Source organism: Hemitrygon akajei, chromosome 8 (assembly GCF_048418815.1).
Source record: "Hemitrygon akajei chromosome 8, sHemAka1.3, whole genome shotgun sequence".
NCBI lineage: Eukaryota > Metazoa > Chordata > Chondrichthyes > Myliobatiformes > Dasyatidae > Hemitrygon > Hemitrygon akajei.
The window spans coordinates 100514522-100539512 of NC_133131.1; the positions used below are offsets into that span (position 1 = coordinate 100514522).

The 24991-nt window shown below is 36.6% G+C and overlaps 1 protein-coding gene across 4 annotated transcripts in view; it reads left to right on the forward strand.

Annotated features, from left to right (window-relative positions):
* tex10 (testis expressed 10) overlaps positions 1-24991 on the forward strand; it is a 75694-nt gene that overhangs the window by 30341 nt on the left and 20362 nt on the right. For all 4 annotated transcript variants that reach the window (XM_073054272.1, XM_073054274.1, XM_073054271.1 and 1 more), the window contains exons 9-13: positions 1941-2110; positions 5829-6006; positions 13218-13306; positions 16043-16176; positions 19771-19851. In XM_073054272.1, the coding sequence (XP_072910373.1) occupies positions 1941-2110; positions 5829-6006; positions 13218-13306; positions 16043-16176; positions 19771-19851 (652 nt within the window). The remainder of the gene's footprint in view (positions 1-1940; positions 2111-5828; positions 6007-13217; positions 13307-16042; positions 16177-19770; positions 19852-24991) is intronic.

Below are 24991 nucleotides of genomic sequence, written 5' to 3' on the forward strand. Positions count from 1 at the left end.
ATGTATTTAAGTAAACTACTTAAGAACTTTTTAAAAGCTATTATTAATGCATTTTGAGAGGGTGATTTTAGATGCATATCATATTTTTACTGAGTTAAGTATTGTATGTAATTAGTTTTGCTACAATAAGTGTATGGGACATTGGAAAAAATGTTGAATTTCCCCATGGGGATGAATAAAGTATCTATCTATCTATCTAGAATATGATTGTTTAAATAGTGTATACTCAGTATTGAAGAACAGAGGTACAATTATTTGTGAGTTATTAGTTTAGACAGATTGTGTTTGTCTATTACTGTGACTTGGATAAAGATCAGACCACATTTTATGAGTAATAATGCAGAAGAACAGGTAATTGCAAAGGGTTCACAAAGTTTTTCTTGCAACTGTATGTAGTCTAGAATATTATTCTTCATTGTTGGAAAAATTGAGGCTGCAAGTGAACTGCATTGACAGTGCCCTGTAACATTTTTGTTGATGAAACAGTTAAATTAATTGGGTAGGACATGCACTGCCAACTACTGTTGCTTTGCTCAAGTACATTAAGTGTTTATATAGTCTACTATTTGCATCTTGTCCAATATTTCCAGACAGTGTCACCTTCTGAGATTCAGTTGTTACATTTGTGTCAGGACCAATATAGTTATTGAATACTTTTGTGACAGCTGATTGGGAATCTTGAGCTCCATATCTATTTTCTATTTGGAGGGAACCAAATTCCCTGGCAATGGGCATCTGTTACCTGGACAAATTTGAAGCAGTACTTGTAGCTGAATATGCTTGCTGTCACTTTTACCCTGTTGTTTACTGAGCTTGGCTAGGTTTCAGCTTCTTTTCCAACTCAGTAAAAAAAACACAGAAGACTGCAGGGGTAAGGGTTGGTGGGTGGTAGGTCCACCTTGCTGACATTCTGAGTTTTTCTTTCTTTTTGATGCTTTATTTAACTATTGCTACTCTTGACTGAAGAGCTAATCAATAGGGAGTTGTTCTGATTTGTACTTTGTGCCTTTCATGGGATGGCACTTTTAAAATTTAGTGTGCAGGAAGCCAGGGAGCATTGTTTTGATTAACATAATCACTGGCTTTGGACATTCATGTGAAGGCAGGCATTTATTACTTACAATTTCTTACCCTTTAAGTGCCAATAAGGTCCTTGCACAGCTGTGGTTCACCATATGAAGTTATTTCCACAATCTGTTGTGTTTTTCATTGAAATAAGAAACTTCCTAGGCCATTTCAGTTGGTAGTTAAGAATCAAACATTATTTTGTGTGTGTGTGTGTGTGTGTGTGTGTGTGTGTGTGTGTGTGTGTGTGTAAAGTCAGATTTGGTTCAGACCAGATAAGGGTAGCACATTTTCTTTGAAATGAAACTAATTAGTAGTTCACCATAAGTAATGCCAGCATTTTATTCAAGATTTACTTAATTGATTTTTAAATTAGCAAGCCACTGTTATATTTGAACTTAATTTCTAGATTATCAGTATCAGCTTCAGTTCCCAATGCAGTTTTATCATACTCTTTCCCTTTAATTTTACAGATTTAATCTTGGTAAAATGACGTTTTTTTAAGGACAACTATTTTGTAGATAAGTGCAATTAGAACGTAGACTTCTTTCTTCTATTGAATCTTGCCAAAGAGAAAATATACAGATATTTAGAAACATAGTTGAAGTGATTTCCTGATATATATAATGCCTTAAGTATGTTTAAAAGTAGGAATTTTTCTGAATTTGACATTTGAGATAATAGAGCAACAATATCTATTGAATGCCTCTGGGAATGGATGGAAAGTTTTGTATTTGCTGCTTAGTTTTCTTTTCTATAGTTCAAAATCTAATTCTGTGCAGGTACAGTATTTCTCTATAACTCAATATTTGTCAATCATTAATCATTAAATGTTTTTTGTTGACAACTAATTTTTTTTTTCTTTTGTTGAGTAGAAGTAAGGTGCTATCACGTTGGCTGGCTGGATTGCCATTACAGCTAGCACAACTTGGTTCAAAGAATCCACTGCTTTCGGCACAACTCATTGATGTAATACATGCGGCGGCTGCTCGTTCAAGCAAAGACCTACTTCAGAGCCTTCAAAGCAATGTCTTCAGATTATATGGTAAAATATGTTTTAGAAACCTAATATTTAAGACTGAGTACAGCAGAAAGAATAATATGTATTATGACAAAAAAATTCATAGCTAGAATTCTACATGTGCACATTAGTGATAAACAGTACACAAATATAACAGTAAATTGTTTCAATTTGCAAATTTAAGTTATTAAGCTTCAAAAGTATTGGGTAGTCAACAGAATCAGTATTATTAAAACTGGAGAAACCAAGTTAGTTTGAACAAAAGGGTGGAAAGAGTGAAGGGAATTGCTTGAGGGTGGGCAGCATTATTATCCAGGTGAAATAGTACTTTTGGAGCTGTCTGGTTTATGGCTAAATAAGGGCCATCAAGAGGGGTAAATACAATTGAGTATGCTGGAACTGTAAAGAAAGAAGTCTGCAGTTGCTGGAAACCTGAAACAAAAGAGAATGCTGAAAGTTCTCCATGCATTAGGGGGCATCTGTGGAGAGACATATAAACTGAGTTAAGGTGGATGAGTTTATATTAATATTAGACAGTTCTGACACAAACAAGAACAGCTGGTTATCTGAAATTGTTGGATTCTGTGTTGAGCCCTAACGTTTCTCAACATGATGAGCTGCTGTTCCTCATGCGAATGTTGGACTTCATCGGAAATAATTATTGTTCCATTCCATGCCTTGGGGCACATCGGGCGTCAACCTTGTTGTGTCATTGACATTTATGTCTGTTTATTTTTTTACGAGTCTGATTTGCTAGCTCAATGCTCAACCTAGCATAAATGGAAATTGTGCAAGAAGCCGGCAGGATTCAAACCGGGGATCACTTGCCTCAAAGTCCAGTGCAAATGCCATTACACCACCGGTTGGTTTCATTGAAATAATGTTGGAGTGTAAATACAGAGGGGTTAGTGTGAGAGTGGGATGGAGAATTAAGTGACAAAAAAACTTGAGTTTAAGCTTTTAGACTGAATGGAGGAAATTTGCAAAGCGGTCACCAAATCAGATCGACCTCGACAGAACACCTTTTGCTTCACTTCTGCATCTCACCCCGCTAGTATGTCTGTATAATTCCAGTGAGGTTCAGTGTACGTTTGAGGAACTGCACATCATCTTTCACTGAAACAGTTTGCAGTCCTAGGGACTTAATATTGAGTTCAATACTTTCAAATAACTGACCTCTCTTCTATGTGTCAGACTTGATCAGTTCTGATATAAAATCATTGATCTTCATTGTTTTCTTTCTCCATAGCTCTTGCCTGATTTGGTGTTCTTTTTCCAACATTTTCTTTTGTTTCAGATTTCCAGCAATTTTTCTCTTCTTCCGACAGTATCAATATATTTTTGTACTTATTTTTTTAAAAAACCTTTCTGGCTCATTCATCAGTTAACAAGAAGTTCCAAAGCATTGTGTCATCTGGATAGCACACTAGCACTATTCCCTTTGTTTTCTCTGCAATGCGAAAACACGTTGTTTTCTCATTTTTTTCTCAGTTCTTAAATTCATATACTTGAAGTGTTAATTTTGTTTTCTATCTCCAGAGTCCTCTAATCCAGCTGAGTATTTCCAGCACTTTGTGTTTTCATTTCAGAGTTGGAGCATCTGCAGGTGTTTGATTTTTCTATATCAGAATTGTTAGATGAGGGAAGAAAACAAATTCTCTCCAGTTAGCTGACCTATCAACATAAAACTGGATGAAAGTAGCAAGGGACATAAAGAAATATCCGTGGATTATGTTTCAATAATTTGAATATCTGACTTATTCTAAAATGCTATACTGTTATATATAGAAGCCCTTGTAGAAAATCTAATATCTTGACAGATCAGCAGACATTTTATTGAGCAGACGAAAATAATTTTTTTCTCTTAAGTCAGCAAAGTGTCTCAACAAAAATAGTGAATAGCTATGCAAAATGTTGCCAGGTCAGTCCACTTCCCTAGTGTGTGTAGTTTTTCCTGCTTGGCAAAAAGTGCTCCATTGGAACTGACTTTTGTTGGTTTAACTGTTTCTAATCTAGACATTATTTCTAAGTGATTTTATTCAGAAATGAGTAAACAGCAGTTTGTGTTTTAATTTACATCCAAAGTACAACAGATTGCTAAATACTGTTTAAATACTGGAGAGATCAATACTCCCCAATGCCATTCGGCTTTACAATTCAACCGCCAGGAGTAAGATATGTTAAAGTGCCGGGGTTAGGCCTCAATGTATTTAAGTAAACTACTTAAGAACTTTTTAAAAGCTATTATTAATGCTTTTTGAGAGGGTGATTTTAGATGCATATCATATTTTTACTGAGTTAAGTATTATATGTAATTAGTTTTGCTACAATAAGTGTATGGGACATTGGAAAAAATGTTGAATTTCCCCATGGGGATGAATAAAGTATCTATCTATCTATCTATCTAAACTGGTTATAACATGTGATTGTGGTGGATCATCTGAATGAGCTGTTTTTCAAAAGAAACATATTAATATTTTCTCAAGATTATTCAGCCTGTCAAATTTATTTTGGTTCTTGGACTAAGCATATCTGTCTTGTTTCTATACTTATTTCTCTATGGCTCATTCTCTCTCCCGAGCTTTCATTAGTCTCTCCAATTGCTGTACCATCAACTTACACTTTGGTAATTTACAGTGGTTGTTTAACCTACCAACCTTGTATGTTTTGGGGATAAGGGAAACCCAAATGGTTACAATCTTTGGAGGGACTATGTGAGGATAGTATCATATTAGTTGCAACATTTATAAATATTCACAATTTAGGAATGACCTAATGTGCTTTAATATTAAGTAATTACCTTTGAAATATGAAAACTGGATTTTTCCTGAATTTAAGAAATAGCATTTGTCACGTATGCTTCCTTTTGCAGTGGAAGAGTTGAGTGATGAAATGCATTAATGAAACTAGGCACCAGCTTAATGCTGGAATTTTCCAAGGTACAGGTGGTTCTGCTATAACATATGTTTCCATATGTTAATCGTATAGGATGTGATTGATGAACTAGGGAGCACTATTTGAATTCTACAGGCTGAATTTTGTTATAACATGATTTTGATTGTGAATCACTTAAGAGTTACTTTGAACAGAGACAAGCCAACAAAATAACTGTCTGTGGGAAATAAACAGTATTGATGTAGAATGGAATGTTTCTGTAATTTCCCTGCAGTAATTATATGCCATTTTCTCCCAAAAACACAGGCTGTTAGTCTCATAAGAGAAGACTTTAATAATTGACAGGCTATCATTTCTATTGACACTTGTGCAAGGATGTTTCATTAAATAATGAAACATTCAGCTCTCCAGGCAGCATCTATAGGGAGAAGCACTGACGACGTTTCGGGCCTGACGAAGGGTCTCGGCCCAAAACGTCGACAGCGCTTCTCCCTATAGATGCTGCCTGGCCTGCTGTGTTCCACCAGCAGTTTGTGTGTGTTGTTGTTTGAATTTCCAGCATCTGCAGATTTCCTCGTGTTTGCTCTTTAAACATACAGCTCTAGTATTTTTGCAGTTACAGAATGTACTTACAGCTATTAAAAACACCTTTATTTTTGAAACTTCTGCAGGAAAAATAACCATGTTATTGCAAGTCTGAAAGTCTCTAGTTCTTAAACCTATTTTCACCATTATTGACACTAATAGTAATATGATTTTCAATAAAGAGAGTTTCTCAGGAACACAACGGCTGTGTTTCAGCAGAACTACCAGTAAGTATCTTATTGACTTTGTAATCTTTGCTTAGATCCACAAGATGGCAGTTTGGTGCTCCTTCCGTCTGAAACTCAACATTGTTTGGTGCAACTTGTATATTTCTTACCACGCATTTCATCGGAGTTACTGTCTTGTCTAAGTCGCTGCTGCACCATGGGAAGGTTATCCTCTAAGCTTGCCATTAATCTAATCCGAATACTGCACACAAGGTAAGTTTGCTAATTTTCATTTATTATAGTTTTCTTCTAGACATTAGACAAAAAATGTTCTTGCCTAGAATCTAATTCATTGTTGAAATCTTGCCAAATATTACAGAATGTTTATTTTTGAGATTCAACATATTGTCCATAGCAAAGCAATGGAGCCATTCAGATCACAAACCAAAGTGTTGTGCAATCAAGTACATGTTTACAATGTGGAACTTGCTTTTTTTCTTCAGGAATGCAACTCAGTAATTTAGCTGGGAATTTCTAGATTTTCTTTTTGCTAAAGTTGAAATAGAGTTGTAGTAGGTATAGTAAGAGTATCTAAATGGGAAAAAAACAAAAAAAAATTAGCTTGGATAAATTGGAATTCACAATGCACAGTAATAGGAAATTTTTCAAATTGATTGTTCTGTTGTAGATATTTATTACCACATTCAGTTAAGATTCTGCAGGAAAAAATGAAATAAGTAACTTAATCCATGACTTAAAGGGAATGTTTAATTGTACAAAATGGAAATTATACAATAAATATAGAGAGTGTTTTGGGAAAAGTCAGATATTTATTTCCTGGCAGATTTTGTAGTTGGGTAAAAATAAGATTTTGTATGCAAGCTTGCAAAGAAATGAATCTCAGGGTTGTATGTGATGATGTATTTACTTTGATAATAAATTTCCTTTGAACTTTGAGCATGTAGTAAGTAAAAAGAAAAATGAGACTTAAAAAAAGTTTGCTAGTGAAGAAACTGAATGAGTACTTTTAAACAGTTGTTGCTGGGAAAGGTTACAAGAGAAAGTTAGAATTAAAGAGGGTAGATATACAGAAATACAATGGATTTTGGTTAATTGGGCTTTTGGTAAATTGTGGCATTTATTTCGGACAACTAAAAGAACAAAAATTAATTGCTAAATGGCCTTGATTTTCTTCGTTTATTTGGGATACTATGCCGCTTAATTTGGACAAGAGACTTGCTGAACAGTTTCAACCAAATGTCAGTCACATGCACTTATGTGGCTGTTAGTAACTGAACAGTTTTTAAATAGTGTCTGTTGCTTGTATTTGTGTTCAAAAAGCAATGTTTTTTGTCACTGATAGTTAATAAGAAATAAGCAGTTAAGACAATTAAGAACATTTTTCCTCACTGTGGTTGCAAGCATTCAGGAGATGTAAGAAACGCCCCGGAATGAAAATGAAACTGTTTGACTACTTCAACAAATTAGGATCTATGAAAAGCTATCATTTTGAATGTTACAATGAAAATAAAGATTGGCAGGATGCAATTGTCAAAAACATCTGAAGGCAGACCATTATCAGCACTAGCTGTCTGATCTGGTCCATTTGTAGTTAATCAAAAGAGCATAGCAGCATACACTGGAAGAATTTCTCCATTGATAAATATTAGGAACTAATACACATATTTATAGTAGTGTTCTAGTTAGTTCTGTATTTCATTTAAGTACACAATTGGCTACTTAGTTAAACGATAGTCAAATTTTATTTTTAAAAAAAGACAAACTATTTTCATGAAACTTCAGTTAATTGGGTCAACCCCCTTAATTGAACAAAAATGTACTGGTCGCGATATGTCCCAATGAACTGGAAATTGCTGTAAATTTAAAATTGCTAAATCTAAAACTGGTGAAAATGCCAGGCACTAATGCCAAGTGTTATAGAATGTGAGGAACTAACAAAGAAGCTAGCTTATTTTTCAAAAACAGTCATCTTTGGATTAGAGAGTTGGCAGTGTTTCACCATTAGTTAAGGGTCACAGACCATATAAGTCTAGATCATTTAATTATAATTAAGTTTTTAAAGTCCTCATAAGTTGTTAAATGCACAGATTCACAATTTCTGGAGGAGCCATATGAAGATGGTATCACATTAGAAGAAAAGTTTATAATAGTTCGCAATTTGAAATGACCTAATGTGTATTAATATTAAGTAACAACCTTTGAAATATGTTCACACAGTAACTTTATAGGATTCTTACTTAGTATGTTTTTAAATTGGTCAAAATCTGACAATTTAATAATTTCTGATTTACCAAATATCCCAGACAGTAAACAAATAAGTGGAAACTGGATTTTTTGTGAATTTAAGAAATAGCATTTGTCATGTGTACTCACTTTTGCAGTGGAAGGTTTGTATGATAAAGTGTAATAATGAAACTAGGCACTGGCTTCAAGCTGGAATTTTCCAAGGTACAGGTAGTTTTGCAATAACGTATGTTTCCATATGTGAACTGTATAGGAAGAGATTGATGAATTGGGGAACATTATTTATATTCCACAGGCTGAATTTGTTATAACACAATTTTATTGTGAATCACTTAAGAGTTACTTTGGACATTGATGAGCCAATAAAAATAGCTGGCTTGGGGAAATAAACAGTATTGATACGGAAGGAATCTGTTTATATGTAATCTCCCTACAGTAATTATATACCATATTCTCTCAAAAACACAGGCTTTTAGTCTCACAAGGGAGGTATAATCTAATACATCAGATTTCTTCTGGAATTTTCCTCTCATTGTGTTTCACTGTTTTCTCTCTGCAGGTTTTTGAATATTAACCTGGTAACATTTTAAATGATATTGCTTGTGTTCCAAACCTTTTTTTTGTAGTCAAAATCATGCTCCTTTGTATATGGGGATAAAATCTTATAATTATTGCTTGTTCCTTCTCAAAATTTAGTTTGTGCAAAAGAAAAACACAAAACACAGGTGCTGGAAATTGGAATTAACAACAGAAAATAACTCAGTAGTATCCATGAAGGGAGAAATAGATTTCACATTTCAAGCTGACCTGAAATGTAATGTTTTCTCCTTTCAAAGCAAATCTTCTGTGTTGTTTTCAAGGACAATAACAATAGTTAGAACCTGTGCAATTGCCCCCCTTTTTAAGGGGCAATTTCTGGCTGATGTGGGGTATTAGATTTATACTACATGTACTGCTTAAAAACATATCCTTGCCTGTAAAGACTTTGCAAAGAGTCACTTAGAAGATGCTGTAAAAATGTGGAAGAAGGTCTTGTGGTTGGGTGATACTAAAGTAGAGTTCTTTGGCCTCAACACTAAGTAGTATGTGTGGGCTAAATATAATATTGCATAACAGCCAGGTAACACATTCCTACTATAAAATATGGTGGAGGTAGCAACATGCTGTGGGATACTTTTCAACAGCAGGGATTGGAAATCTGGTCAGGATTGATTGAAAGATGAATGCTGCTAAATAGAGATCCTGGATAAAAATATGCTAGCCTCTGCCAGAAAGCTTAAACTAGGGAAGAAGTTTGTCTTTCGGCAGGACAATGACCCAAAGCACACTGCCAGAACAACTGTGAGGTGGCTTCAAACTGAGAAAATTGATATCCTTGAGTGGCCCATTCAGAGTCCTGATCTTAACCCGATGAAAGATCTCTGGCAAAACCTCAAGATTTCTCGCCACTGCTGCTCCCCAAATAACTTGGCATAGCTTGAGCAACTTAGCAAGGACAAATGGGCAAATCTTGCTCCATCACTTTATGCAAAGCTAATTCAGACTTATCCAAAAAGGATAAGGTTGTAATAGCTGTGAGAGGCTGTTCAATTAAATACTGAGCAAAGCAGGATGAATACATTTGAAATTAATTCTTTTCAGGTTTTGAATTTTTAGTTTTTCCTGCTTTATAATTTTCGTACTTTTATTTGGGTGCTACTGTGAAAAAAGGAGCATGTGATTCACAAATAAAAAATCTCATTTAAGTTGATCAAAATCCCTGGTAATTCGCATTTATGTGAACAAAGGGTGAATACTTTTTCAGGGTACTGTATCCATTGCCATAAACTATCCTGAGATTTATTTTCTTGTAGGCATTTACAGGGAAGTAAATACACCAGAATTTATGAAAAACTATACATAAGTAAAGACTGACAAACAACCAGTGTGAAAAAGAAGACAAATTGTGCAAATAAAAAACCGAGAACATAAGTTGTAAAAAGTCCTTTAAAGCGAGTCTGTAGGTAGGAGAATCATTTGAGGTTAGTGGCAATTGAAGTGATCTACACTGATCCAGGAGCCTGGTGACTGTAGGGTAATAACTGTTCCTGAATCTAGTGGGGTGGGACCTAAGACTTCTGTGCCTCTTGCCCGATGGTAGTAGCGAGAAGCAAGCATGGCCTGTGTGGTATAATCAATATTCTCCCATTATTCCTCTAAATAATGAGCACATTAAGGACATTCATAGCTGTATTTCTTGTGTGTATTCAGTGGTGCGTAAAAAGTATGTCGCCTTTGGTTTTATGTTCCTCGTTTTGAAAAATGCACCCTTTCACAGTACAGTATGCTAACTTACAATTTTAAACAAGGAATGATCTAGATTTTCATTGTAAGTTAATTAAGTTGCAGCTCTTAAATAATAGCATTGAAGATGTAATTCTGAGAAATGGGCCTTGGGCATGCTTTTAGAAAAGTTTACATTAGTTTAAGATGGAAAGGATATCTGAAATTGTACATTCTGTACAGCTTTTGATTTACACATATAAATTTGCTAGGGGGATGGTAATATATGCATGCTGTTACTTGCGGTGAAGAGTATTGGCTACTTGGCTTATTAGGGCTATACCTTAATTGCTATGTAATTTGAGGTGGATGTTGGATATTTGGTGAGTGAGGTAACTCAAATACATGGATAGTTTGTTATATAGCATCAACTTGTGCAGGAAACAGCATACTTCTATTGTACTGCAACAGTACAGACGCCCCAGCATAACAGACACAGCACTTCAGCCTGAGGGCGTCACCTTCCAGCGCACGGACCCGACAGTGGCGACAGCTATTGGGGGCTGCATTTGCTTCATGATCAGCTCATCATGGTGCACAGACATGATGGTTCTATCTCTGTCCTGCTCCTCTTTCTACACCCCCCCCCCCCCCCCAACCTGGAACACATCGCAGTCAAGTGTTGTCCGTTCTGTCTGCCAAGGAAGCTTTTTGCTGTTATCCTGGTTGCTGTGCATGCACTCTTCTGACTGCTGCCATCAGGAAGGAACTTAAGCAGCCTTGGATCCCATACCACTAAGTTCATGAACAGTTACTGTCCTCTGGCCGTCAGGCTCCTGAACCAGCGTGGATAACTTCACTCATCCTCAATTCTGAACTGATTCCACAACCTATGGACTCATTTTTAAGGATTCTATGTCTCATGTTCTCAGTATTATTCATTTACTATTTATTTGTTATTATAGTTCTCTTTGTATTTTCTGTTTGTTTTCTTTTGCACACAAATTATTTGTCAATCTTTGTGTGTAGTTTTTCATTATTCTATTGTAATACTTTGTATTGTGAATGCCTACAGAAAGAAATTTCACATATATGGTGACATATAAATATTTTGATAATTACTTCAAATGAGGGGAGTTTTAATGGAGGTATACAAAATTATGACATGTATAGGTAGGATAAATGCAAGCAAGCATTTTCCACTGAGATTGGGTGAGACTAGAAGTCATAGGTTAAGGGTGAAAGGAGAAATATTTAAAGGAAACCTGATGGAGAACTTCTTGCCTAAGGGAGTGATGTGAATGTGGAAATGGAAGTGGTGGATGCGGATTTGACTGCAACATTTAAGAGACGTTTGGATAAGTACATGGATGGGAGGGGAATAGAGGGCTATGGTCTAGGTGCAAGTTAATATGACTAGGCAGAATAACAGTTTCGGATTGACTAGGTGGGCTGATGGCCTTTTTCTGTGCGGTAGTACTCTGTGACTCTATGGTCCATAGGTTGAGTAGATTGATTCCTGGGTTGAAGGAGAGCTTGACTGGCCTTCTGCCTGGTGGTTGTAGAAGGAGATTCTACTATAGGTTATGGGAGAATAGGTTGTCAAAAGATTTTGTCAGAGAAACAATATCATGATGATTCTGTGTCCCATAAGCTGTACTGTTGGAAATGTCATATGTTGTCATATGAGAGAAATGGGATCATGTTGTAGATGGAAGTTGATGTAACATTTATGCTGAATGTGTATGCATCTGCCTCTTTCCATTCTGATGCTGGAGAAATCATATCCACATATGTTTTCTTGATGCCATTTGTCATGCCAAACTTATGCACACATCAAAAATCTTATTAAGCATGATCCTTGAGTCATCTGATGAATTGGAGATTAATCACAATTTACATGAATAATGGAACTCTGGATAATGTGTATCACTTTCAATGGATTACTTGAACCCCTAAAGTGGTTAAAAAAAAAAGATGTAAAGATTGGTGGCACCCTTGTCAAACTTAAAGTGAGCACAAAGATATCTTTTTCTCTGAAGACTATGTCCTCAATGTTCTTTACTGATATGAAAGGTGGATCAGGTACTTCGAGCAGAAAAGAAGACTAAGTCATTTCTATCGCTGATGTCTCTTAGATCCTTGTGGTCACTCAAAACCAAGAACCTACCTTATCGAGAGAACCGGTTGTTTATAATTCGTTCTTCAGGATGGTTTAGTAAAGGCCATCTGTGATCATCTCCAGACATGTCCATGATAAAGCTCTGCAGCATTGAAATTGAACAGAGTATTTGAAAATCATCATTCCTTCTGACACCCAGGGGGTACTGTGCTCACTATTGCCTGGTCTGAAGAAGCTTAGACAATCACATCATCACAAAGAGCCATGGCTAGAGGCTGCAAGTGATTGTGCTCTGCCTCCCAAATCTAATCTTCATCTGGCAAATTGATTTGTAGACAATGTTGAAAGGATCACCATTTAAAGCATTTAATTGTTTTCCTATGCCTGCTGCCATTGACTGACTTTGTCATATCTCCTTCATCTGTCAGGATTTTGGATGGCTGCCATCTTGTCCAGCATTGTGCCTCTTGTCTTTTAAAAAAATAGCTAACACAATAGTGCTCTAACTGCACAGTGGATTTAAGATTAAGAATATTAAATATTAGATGGAAATAGCAAGAAAACAGATATAATATTATGGTCACACCTTTAACTGAGACTCATGTAAATTGTAATGAGGTAGCTTGGGTCATTATGTATTTTAATCTCTACCTCGGTTAATTTTTCACTAACCAAGGTGATAATTTCTAATATCAGTGTTTTGCAAATGTGTTGAGGAATTTCTTTCCCTTGTCCCATTGAGTCATTAAGGGTATCCTTGACCAAGTATTGTCATGCATCTGAGGAAAGTGAAAATTATGCAAAATACTTAATGTTGACCTTTATTTAATTTTAGGTCCTATTTTGGTGGATGGGGTCCTTCACTTCCCAACAGTTTAGTTACTGATGTGGATTACTTCAGCTTTCTATTTTCTACATTGACAGGTATGAACAATTTAATGGTTTTCTACTTACATTTAAAAATGAAAAATCGTTGCTTGCATTCATATGTCTTAAGTGTTGAATTTTGGACCGTAAGACTATAAGATATAGGAGCAGAATTAGGCCATTTGGCCCATTGAGTCTGCTCCACCATTTCGTAATGGCTGATCCAATTTTCCTCTCAGCCCCAATCTCCTGCCTTCTCCCTGTATCCCTTCATGCCCTGACCAATCAAGAATCTATCAGCCTCTGCCTTAAATATACATAAAGACTTGGCCTCCACAGCTGCCTGTGGCAACAAATTCCACAGATTCATCATTCTCTGGCTAAAGAAATTACTCTGACACGGTGGTCAGCAGCACAGGAGCGCCGCAGGGAACCGTACTCTCTCCGGTCCTGTTCACCCTGTACACATCAGACTTCCAATATAACTCGGAGTCCTGCCATGTGCAGAAGTTCGCTGATGACACGGCCATAGTGGGGTGTGTCAGGAATGGACAGGAGGAGGAGTATAGGAAACTGATACAGGACTTTGTGATATGGTGCAACTCAAACTACCTGCGTCTCAATATCACCAAGACCAAGGAGATGGTGGTGGACTTTAGGAGATCTAGGCCTCATATGGAGCCAGTGATCATTAATGGAGAATGTGTGGAGCAGGTTAAGACCTACAAGTATCTGGGAGTACAGTTAGACGAGAAGCTAGACTACTGCCAACACAGATGCCTTGTGCAGGAAGGCACAGAGTCGACTGTACTTCCTAAGAAGGTTGGCGTCATTCAATGTCTGTAGTGAGATGCTGAAGATGTTCTATAGGTCAGTTGTGGAGAGCGCCCTCTTCTTTGTGGTGGCGTGTTGGGGAGGAAGCATTAAGAAGAGGGACGCCTCACGTCTTAATAAGCTGGTAAGGAAGGCGGGCTCTGTCGTGGGCAAAGTACTGGAGAGTTTAACATTGGTAGCTGAGCGAAGGGCACTGAGTAGGCTACGGTCAATTATGGATAACTCTGAACATCCTCTACATAGCACCATCCAGAGACAGAGAAGCAGTTTCAGCGACAGGTTACTATCGATACAATGCTCCTCAGACTGGATGAAGAGGTCAATACTCCCCAATGCCATTAGGCTTTACAATTCTACCGCCAGGACTTAAGAACTTTTTAAAAGCTATTATTAATGCTTTTTGAGATAGTGATTTAGATGCATATCATATTTTTTACTGAGTTAAGTATTGTATGTAATTAGTTTTGCTACAACAAGTGTATGGGACATTGGAAAAAAAGTTGAATTTCCCCATGGGGATGAATAAAGTATCTATCTACCTACCTACCTACCTACCTACCTACCTACCTACCTACCTACCTACCTACCTACCTACCTACCTACCTACCTACCTCCCTCCCTCCCTCCCTCCCTCCCTCCCTCCCTCCCTCCCCCTTTATTCTGAGGCTGTGTCCTCTGGTCTTAGACGCTCCCACCACAGGAAACATCCTCTCCACATCCACTCGATAACCATTTAATAGGTTTCTATGTCACCCCTCATTCTTCTGAATTCCAGTGAATAGAGGCCCAGAGCCATCCAATGCTCTTCTTAGGACAATCCATTCAATCCTGAATCATTTTTGTGAACTTCCTTTGAATTCTCTCCAGTTTCAGCAATCTTTTCTAAGATAGGGGGTCCAAACCTGCTCACAGTACTTCAAGTGAGGCCTCACCATTGCTTTATAAAGTCTCAACAATTCATCCTTGTTTTTATATTCTAGTCCTCTTGAAATGAATGCTGACATTGCAATTGCCTTCCTCACCAAAGACTCGACCTGCAAATTACCCTTTAGGCAATCCTAAGAACAAGATCACAACCAATAACACTTTGAAGTTAGTAAAGCAATTGCCCCTTAGTTCTTGGGTATTTTTCACATCCTCCCGTTACACCTATCTTGGCTGTCTCTGGCACCCCCTACTATTAAAAGCTATGATTGATTACATACTGCTACAGTCAATCTCACCTGTCTGTCTGCCTGTCTCCCTCATTTGTATTCACACATAACTCGTTTAATTTGTAGGATGTGATCTTTCTACATGAACCCACATGGTATATTTCTAATGGCTTGTTTTCCAGGGATATTTAAGAACATCTCATTTGATTCCATCTGGTATTTTCTACTAATAGACATAAATCTATGATTTGCCCTTTTCAGTCAAGAACAGTATCTGTATAAGTCTCTGGTTTTCTTGTGAGTTTATGCAGAGCACCGATCCTATGCCTTCAGTCATACCTGGCTGGATAATTCAGATTGGGAGCCACAATTTTTGTACAGATAGCCAGCTTTCAAATTCTGACCTGTGGGGCATTGAGTTTCAACATCATTTAAAGTAAATGGAAATGGTCTCAATTTGGACTACCAGAATCAGGTTTTTTCATCAAGAAGCTAAGAGAAATATTAATCCAATCAAAGAGAAATGTTAATCGTGGAGTTATTTCCTTTGTTATATCTTGGTTCATGTCATTTTCATGATAATAGTGACCTTAGTGAACTGCACTCTAATAACAATACTAAATTATTTACCAGATGTGCTCACCATGGGAATTTCTGATATCCATTTTTAATAATCTTTTAGCATGATACATCAGAGGTAACATCAAAATGGCCACTTATTTTTATAAAATGAGTTTTACTAGGATTATGAAAACATTTGTTTATCATTATGTTTTTATTTTCTGATCATTTTGTTGCATAACAGGATTCTCTGGAGAAGAACTGACTTGGCTTCAGAACAGTGGCACTAATTCTCATATAAGTCAGTCCCAGTTTTCATCAATCCGTCTTTATGTGACTGATTTAGACCAGTTTGTCCATCATTGGGAGTTAACTGAGGTAATTTATTGCATTTTGCAGTGATGCTAATACTGAATGACAGCTGTCAAGTCTGGATATTGTTGATGTTAGTTTGTAACATGAGGATCAATAGTTAGACGATGTTGAAATTTTTTGTTGAAAGCACAGTACCTTGTTTTACACTTAATAAGCCAGTAGGACTATATTATGAGTTCTTTGTATTCTTTGAAAGTTTTGACAAGTGATATTTTCTGTGAATCAGGCCTGTAATTTTTTAAAATCCCAGTTTCCTATTGTTACCAGGTAACTAATAACAACTCCTGAAACGTGTGCCTAAATATATTTCTAAACTTCTTTGGAAGCTAAGCAGTTTTTAAAATGATTCTATCATTTCTGAAGATTAAATTGTTTGGTGAATGTATAATCAGCAAATTTCAGAAATTATAAAAGTTCCTCAATTATTTCTATCTTTAAAAATTTTCTTTGGATTAATACATGTGCAATTGACCACCATGCTAGCCACCTTTGCTTTATTTTTCGCATAATGATAGAGCACTGTGCAGTAATTCCATTCTCTGTTTACACACAGATGAAGGATTGATAGAGATAATGAAGGAAGCTTGAAGGTGACATTTCACAAATGATTCTCATGTGTTTCACAGATGATTGCTATATTTAACATGAAGGATTTGTTTTTTTTCGTTGCTTATACTCACTGGAATTTAGAAGATTGAGGGGGGATCTTATTGAAACGTATAAAATTCTAAAGGGATTGGACAGGCTAGATGTAGGAAGATTGTTTCCGATGTTGGGGAAGTCCAGAAGGAGGGGTCACAGTTTAAGGATAAAGGGGAAGCCTTTTAGGACCGAGATGAGGAAAAACTTCTTCACACAGACAGTGGTGAATCTGTGGAATTCTCTGCCACAGGAAACGGTTGAGGCCGGTTCATTGGCTATATTTAAGAGGAAGGTAGATATGGCCTTTGTGGCTAAAGGGATCAGGGGGTATGGAGAGAAAGCAGGTACAGGGTTCTGAGTTGGATGATCAGCCATGATCATACTGAATGGCGGTGCAGGCTCAAAGGGCCGAATGGCCTACTCCTGCACCTATTTTCTGTGTTGAGGGTGGGAGAAGGTCAAACCTTCAACATTAAAGAATGGCTGGCATAAGTTGTGGCCTGCCATGATGCTTGATAATGTGCTTGAAGATGATTTTACAGGATTTTGTGTACCAAGGAGAAAGTAGTTGTTCATAATTTGCTTGCACATGCAAAAAAATGTTACAGGACCTGTTTTCAAAGATACAGCGAGTAGTCTTAATGAAGAAAATCTATGTGAGTGGATGATTGTTGATGACAAAACATCTGTTGTGCATCACCTTACAGACTTGGAAATTATAGACAGTGATCTGAATGCTGATTTAAAAAATCCTGCAAGTGATGAAGATAGCAATGATGATATAACCATATAACTAGACAACAATTACAGCACAAAAACAGGCCATCTCGGCCCTTCTAGTCTGTGCCAACGCTTATACTCACTTAGTCCCACTGGCCTGCACTCAGCCCATAACCCTCCATTCCTTTCCTGTCCGTATACCTATAAATTTTACTTTAAATGACAAAACCGAACCTGCCTCTACCACTTTTACTGGCTCATTCCACACAGCTACCACTCTCTGAGTAAAGAAATTCCCTCTCGTGTTACCCTTAAACTTTTGCCCCCTAACTCTCAAATCATGTCCTCTTGTTTGAATGATGAAATGGATGAAACTGGAAGATTTACTATTGACAAGTTAATTGAGTTGTTGGGTGATTTAATCAAAGGGTTATAGAAATGTACCTTCATGATGGAACAAGCAAATAAATTTGTATTTGTTGCAAGAAAGACTACATGGAGAGATCAAAACACATGAAACAACTTCACCTGGATGAAATGTTTAAAAAGATATCTGAGAAACAACATTCTTTGTAAGCACAGTAATTAATAAATTTACATTTAATTTTTGTTTAATTAATAAATTTTTAGAGCTTCTCAGTCCATTCTGCCATTATTACTGTGTGACCTCTCTTAATCCAGCTCAGGAACTGAGAGTGCTGGAATATCACTGGAAAACCTGTAATTAGTTGCATCAAAATTGCTAATTAAGATTGAGCACCTACAGTAACCAAGGCACTGAATTCCAAAACAGAAATATTCTCAGCTCAGTCTTACAAAGCTATGCTCATAAATTCATAATCCTTTAATTAACATCCCAGAATTTCCATCACAATATGTGTACCCTATTCCAACAGCAAGGCAGTGCGTTCCAGTTTGCAGCCATCCTCTGGGTGAAAATGTTGTTCCTCATAACCTCCCTAAACCTCTTACTCCTCATTTTAAACTAAGCCCTATTGTCTTAGACATCTCCGCTGTGGGGTAGTCCCCTCGCAGGATAAAGATGCTCATCGGACAGCATTTTCATTGTGGCATCACATGTACTGAATGCATAAATGTGTCATTCTTCATTTTCATTGGCATCAACACTTAACAAACTAATTATTTCATTACTTTCCATGATAATTAACTGATTAATAACCTGCAACTGAAGTCTTTCATTTTTCTAACTTAATGTTTAAGTATTTTGTATGGCTCCCTAGTACAAAAAGGTGGACTCTTGACCTCACAATCAATTTCATAATTATCTTGAACCTTATTATTTACCTGCACTGAACTTTCTCTGTAGCTGTTGCACTTTATCGTGCATTCTGTTGTCGATTTACCTTGTGCTACCTCAATCTACAGTGTAATGAATTGATCTCTCTGAACAAGAGTGTGATATTGTTTAATATCATTTCCAGTACAGAAGTGTAAAGGAGAATGAAATAATTGTTACTCCAGATCCGATGCAGCACCAAAAAAATACACACACGCACGCACACACACACACAAAAAAGATAGGTTTTATATATATATAAAAAAAATATATAGTATGTCCATAAAAAGATGTTTGGCACAGGGGTGCCTGTACTTAAGGTTGTAGACAGGAATTAATAAAGTTGTGTTGGTGGGGTGGCTAAGTGGGTAGAGGTGTTGATCAGTCTTAATGTTTGTGGAAAATAATAGTTTTTGAATTTGATGGTCCAAATGTGGATTCTACATAGCCTTCCTCCCTAATGGGAGTGGGACAAACAGTCTGTGAGCAGGGAACAAGAAAAGCTTTTCACCGTACCTTGGTACATGTAACAATAAACCAATTTAAGTTCTTTATGTATAGCTGAAATTAATTTTCATTTTTTTTAGTTATGAAGAAATGAATATGTTCTTGATTTTTATTTAAGAATTCTAGTTTGCCTGATTCCATGTACTTGTATACCTCCAAACATTAAAAAAAAGTTTGTTAATGGTACAGTCTGCATACCTGTAAAGATAGGTTTGGGTACTTTTTCATTTGGAGATTTGAATTTTAGAATGCATTTTGGTTTTTGATTTTTATGTCCATTTTTGTCATACAAAGTATAAAGTTCACTCCCAAATATAATTGTCCACATTCTGTATGTACAATTCATATTTTGAAAAATAGCTAGCATGTGCAATACAGTTGGTTATGAGTCCCTTCTTTACTATCAAGTGCTTTAATGTTTTGCATTTCAGGTAATATGCCAATGCTTATCAGCAATACCTTCCAGAATCCAGTGCTGTGATATCTTGCAAAGTGCCATCTGCAAACATCTGGTAAGTCTGATGACTGGTTGTATTATTATGGTTGAATAATTGAGTATCTGTGCATTTTTGAGGTAGAGTTCAGGGAACATTGCTGCATTATGCAGTAAAGTGAAAAAGATGATACATTTTGCTAAATTTTATTTGACTTAATATGGAAATCCAATTTTTTTTCAACCAACCAAGTACAAAAAAGATTTATTGCTGTGATAAAGCAGAAAGCTAAGACCAGTTCTAACAAATTTTGAAAAATTGGTGGGGATTTTCACCAACTTGGTGCATGGCCACAGACCTGCCATGAAAAACAGGAATGCAAATATAAATAGTTAAAATGGGAAATTCTGGAAGTTTAATGAGCTATACGTAAGTCAAGAAAATGTGGACCCTGGACTCATTTTGATTGGAAAGGGAATTCCAGTTTTCTTTTATTGGAGATGAGAGTTCATATTATAGGGCTTAGTATGTTTTTTTAACCCTTCACTTGAACTGGGAAGCAAGCTGAGCCAGTTCGGAGAGTAGTTCAAAGTCAACTGTACCATTTGAACAGGTGAGAACAGGGAATTTCCTTAGGATCTTAGAGCAATGCAGCATGGATATAGGCTCTTTGGCCCAACCAGTACATACCGACCACAGTGCCCACATAACTGGTTGCCATTTCCTGTGTCAAACCCATATCACCTTAGCCTCAATGCTCACATACCTACCGGTGTGTTTTAAATGATACTGTTTTATCTGCCTACACCTGCAGGTTATTTCATATACTCACCACCCTCTGGAAAAATTTGCCTCTTGGGTCCCTTATAAATCCTTCTCCTCTCACCTAAACCTATCTCCTGATTTTAGACTCTTCTGCCTTGTGGAAAAGACTGCTACCATCCACCATAACTATGCCCCTCATCATTTTGATAGATATTGCTGAATTGGGTTCATTTTTGTGACTTGAAGTCAAAATAGGTCAGACAGCTTCTGTGGAGAGAAACAAGAATTGGTGTTTCAGTTTGAAGACCCTTCATCAGAAATGCAAAATGCTTGTTCATGTTTAAAAACAGCCACAGGAGTATTTTTAACTGAGTGAATTGGAAATGAAACCATTTCCATAGAATTTTCAGTGGATGTGGATGTACGGAGGCATGACCAGTAAGTTCAAAAATGAAATTAAGATTGTTGGAATTGTTGATAGTCTGGAAGCTAATTTAGTCTACAGGGTGATTTTTATTAGCTAGTGAAATAGCTTGTGATTTGGTAGATGGAGTTTATTACTGAAACATGGGAAGTGATGCATTTTGAGTGTATTACTCAGGCTAAGACATGAATGGTATTTGAATACGGGGTATTCCAAACAGAAAAACCTGGTATTCAAGTCCAAAGATCCTAGACCATGGCAGGTAAATAACATGCATTACTGGTCTTCATTAGTCGGAATTCATTAGCACTGAATGCAAGAGCTGAGAGGTTATGCTTCAACTTTATAATTCATTGGTCAAACCTCAAATGGAGTGCTGTATGCAGATCTGGTCACCACACTACAGGAAGAATGGAAAAATAAGTTCTAGAGAGTGTGCACATGTGATTTACTAAGATGTTGTCTGGGATGGAGCACTTCAGTTATGAGGACAAAACTGGAGTGGAAGAGCTTAAGAGGGGCCATGACCAGGATATATAAAATTTTAAGGGACACAAATTGGATAGGGAGCCCATATTTAGAGTAAGGAGTAAGAAATTTAGAGGGATCTGATATTTGCTTACCTGGAATGCGCTTTCTGAGAGAGTGGTAGAAGCAGTGTTTCTGACAACGCTTAAGAAGGATCTAGATGAGAACCTTAAATTATCTAGGCATAGAAGGTTATGGCCCAAGTGCTGAAAGATGGCACCATTATGATAGGCATCTTCTGGATAGTGATGGGCTGAATAGCCAGTTTTCTTGTTGTATGTCCGTAAGACTCTAATCATGAAAAAGACCAAAGGAAGTTCATTTGCCTTGTTTTTGTTAACTCTACATTTCATCACATTTCAAAATTTGTATCAGAACAGAATGGTAAAGTTAGTGGATTACTATCTTAATGCCTGGGTTATTGACAAATTCTGATGAGGTCTCCACCCTGATATATCAATTCTGTTTCTCTCTGTACAGTTTCTGCCTGCCCTGCTGAGTTTTTCCTCAAATTTCTACTTCTATTTAACATTATAGGCTCTGCAGTTTTTTGATTTGCATTTTTAAAACAGTTTGGTGTTTATCTGGTGACCTAAATTGTGGAATGAAGGAAAAGATAGGTAACATTGTAAAAATCTAACATATTTTCTGACAAAAGTACATACATGCGCAAGTCTGCAATGTTACAATTCACATAGAATGTTGCTGATTTATCTATTTAAACCCAAACTGCTGTCTTGAAATTCATCTCCGGATCAATAGCCAAGTTCAGTCTTTGTTACCCAGGGTGAAAATGTCAAATGCTAGAGGGCATAGCTTTAAGGCAAGAGGGAAAAAAATTAAAGGAGATTTACAGTAAAGTTTTTTACACAGAGGATACCAAGTGCCTGGAATGCATTGCCAAGGGAAGTGATAGAAGTGGATACGTAGCAATGTTTAAGAGGCATTTAGACAGATAAATGAACATGCAGGGAGTGGTGGGTATAGACCATGTGCAGACGGGTAGGGATTATCTTTGTTGGCACAGACATAGTTGACTGAAATTAACTGTTTCTGTGTTGTACTATTCTATGTTATATAACTCAATCACACGGCTACAGTATGTTTTTAAAATATGTAATGTCGAGGCACCAGAATATGAAAAATTGAACTCATTTTAGACTTCATTGTTGAAATTATAGACATTTTTTGTTTCAACTTCTTGAACATTAGTTTTTCATGAGTGTTTTGTATAAAGCAGAGAGTAATGCAAATTGTGGGCTCATGGCATGTGACCGTAGCAGTTAATGATGCCAAAAGAAAAATTATTGAGTTATAGTTAGAACGATTTTTTTGTTGGGTATAAATCATTGTACCTTCTGGCACGGAATTCCTAATTTTAATTTTTATTAGTGTTTTATAAATTTAATGTGTAATTTTGTTCATTTTTTTCCACAAGAACAAAAATCAGAGCTTAGAGACCATTGTGCTTATTTCAAAATTCGTTTTGAAATTAGCTGCTTATTTTAATTTGGTTCTTGAAGTGGTCTAAATACCATTTACTGATGTATATTAACGGTTTCGGATAGAAATGAATTGGTTTACTCTAGCTTAAGGTTTAGATCAGGGGTCCACTGACCCCTTGCTTAGTGGTATTGGTTCACGGCATAAAAAAGGTTGGGAACCCCTGGTTTAGATGATGTTTTTCTGGAGTTTTAGCATATTAGACCAAGTGCTAGTGGCTTTTGATTCATTACCAAACAGATTTGATTGATCATTGGAGGAGGCACCATTCAGTATTGAGCGATGATTTAACTCTCTTCCATTGTTTTACAATCAATTACATAGTTGTTCTAAGGCACAAGTTATAATTAACTCCCTTTAAATGCAAAATGTATTGAACTAATAACCTGAAAATCACAAGCTGTAAGCATTGGGATTTGTTTGTAATGAAAGCACCTTTCTCAAAACTTCACCCCAGAATAATGTAAACTGTAAACATTGCTACAAATTCTGATTTGTATTTGAATACTTTGAAGCAGTTAAAAATTATTGACTGTTGTTAAGTCTTTTATTAATGGTAAATGACCATGCATCTAAATCACTGCTAATCCCCTTCCCTACCTGCCACTACCTGCCTGTCATCTTGCACACCTCCTTAGTCCACCAATCACGTTGAACTCCTTGATCAGCACCCCTCTCCTTTATACTGGTCATATCACCTCTGCATTCTTGATGCTGATGGGGGTTTCACCCTGAATTGTCAACAATTGCTTTCCTCCCACAGATTCTGCTCAATCCACTGAGTCCTTCCAGCATATTGTTGCTTCGTATTCCAGCATGTACACTCTCTTGTGTTCCTACAAACGTTTAAAGTTTGACTTGCCTTTGAGATCACTTGCTGAGCTCACCATTTCAAACTTTGCAGTATGATGAGCAAGAGAGAGACCTTTGCTTCTTTTTGCATTGTCTGAAGTAAAGCTGTTACCTATATTTCAGTGCAATGCAAATATTTCAGCAACTTAGAGTAGCCAGATTTTACTGGCACAGTGCAACTGTGAGCCTGTTGTGGAAAATGTAGTTCATCTGACCAAAAGCAGGGGCCTTAAATGGTTAGTGGGAGTTAGATCTGCGGTTTCTATCACTAGTAGAGGAAAAATCAGTGAACTAAATTGTGATCAATTCAGATGTACAACCAAGGCTTATGAGGCCTTCTAGTGGTTATCTGTATATCAGATACACAATATACCGTTTATTTCCATCTTTAGATTAGGAAATAGTGCACCCTAGTAATTTTACACTTAATAAAATAGAAGTTAAAAGAGTGCACTCATTAAAGTAATTGGTCACATGCCAACTCTGCCATCATTAAATTATTATATTTCTGGTACTGAGTTCTCAGTTCTGTCAGCATTTCATTTCTGTAGTATAAAGCTTGTTGAACATTTATGCTCAAACAATCAAATAAAGGTCTTGCTTATTCTTTAAACATCTTTATAAGTCCCAGCGCAAACTTTGGAGTACCACAGATTTTTTTTTATTTTAATTTTTTTATTAGTTTTTCAAAACATTTTACAAAATTAAAAACCCCAAATCCCAATGAGCATTAATACAGTGCAAGATTAAGCATACAATAACAATATGCTACAAAGGAAGAGAATTTAACAAAAAAGCACCTAAATTAAAGACAAGTGAGCTTAGAGTCCTCCCCAAGCCCCACAACACAAGAAAAAAACAACTCCAGACCAACCACCACACGGTATAAAGAGTATAAGTCCGGACAGCCAAACTCCCAGACTGTGAATACACTTAGCAACAGAGGATAATAATGCCTACTACCAGAAAAAAAAAAGGGAGCTGAAAGCAAGGGACCGAAAAGAAGAGAAAAAAAAAGAAAAAAAAACCCTAGTCAAGAGGAAGGTTATGAAAGTACTCGATAAAAGGTCCCCAGATCTTATGGAACTTTAGATCCGAATTAAGAACTGAATAATGAATTTTTTCGAGGTCCAAGCAGGCCATAAT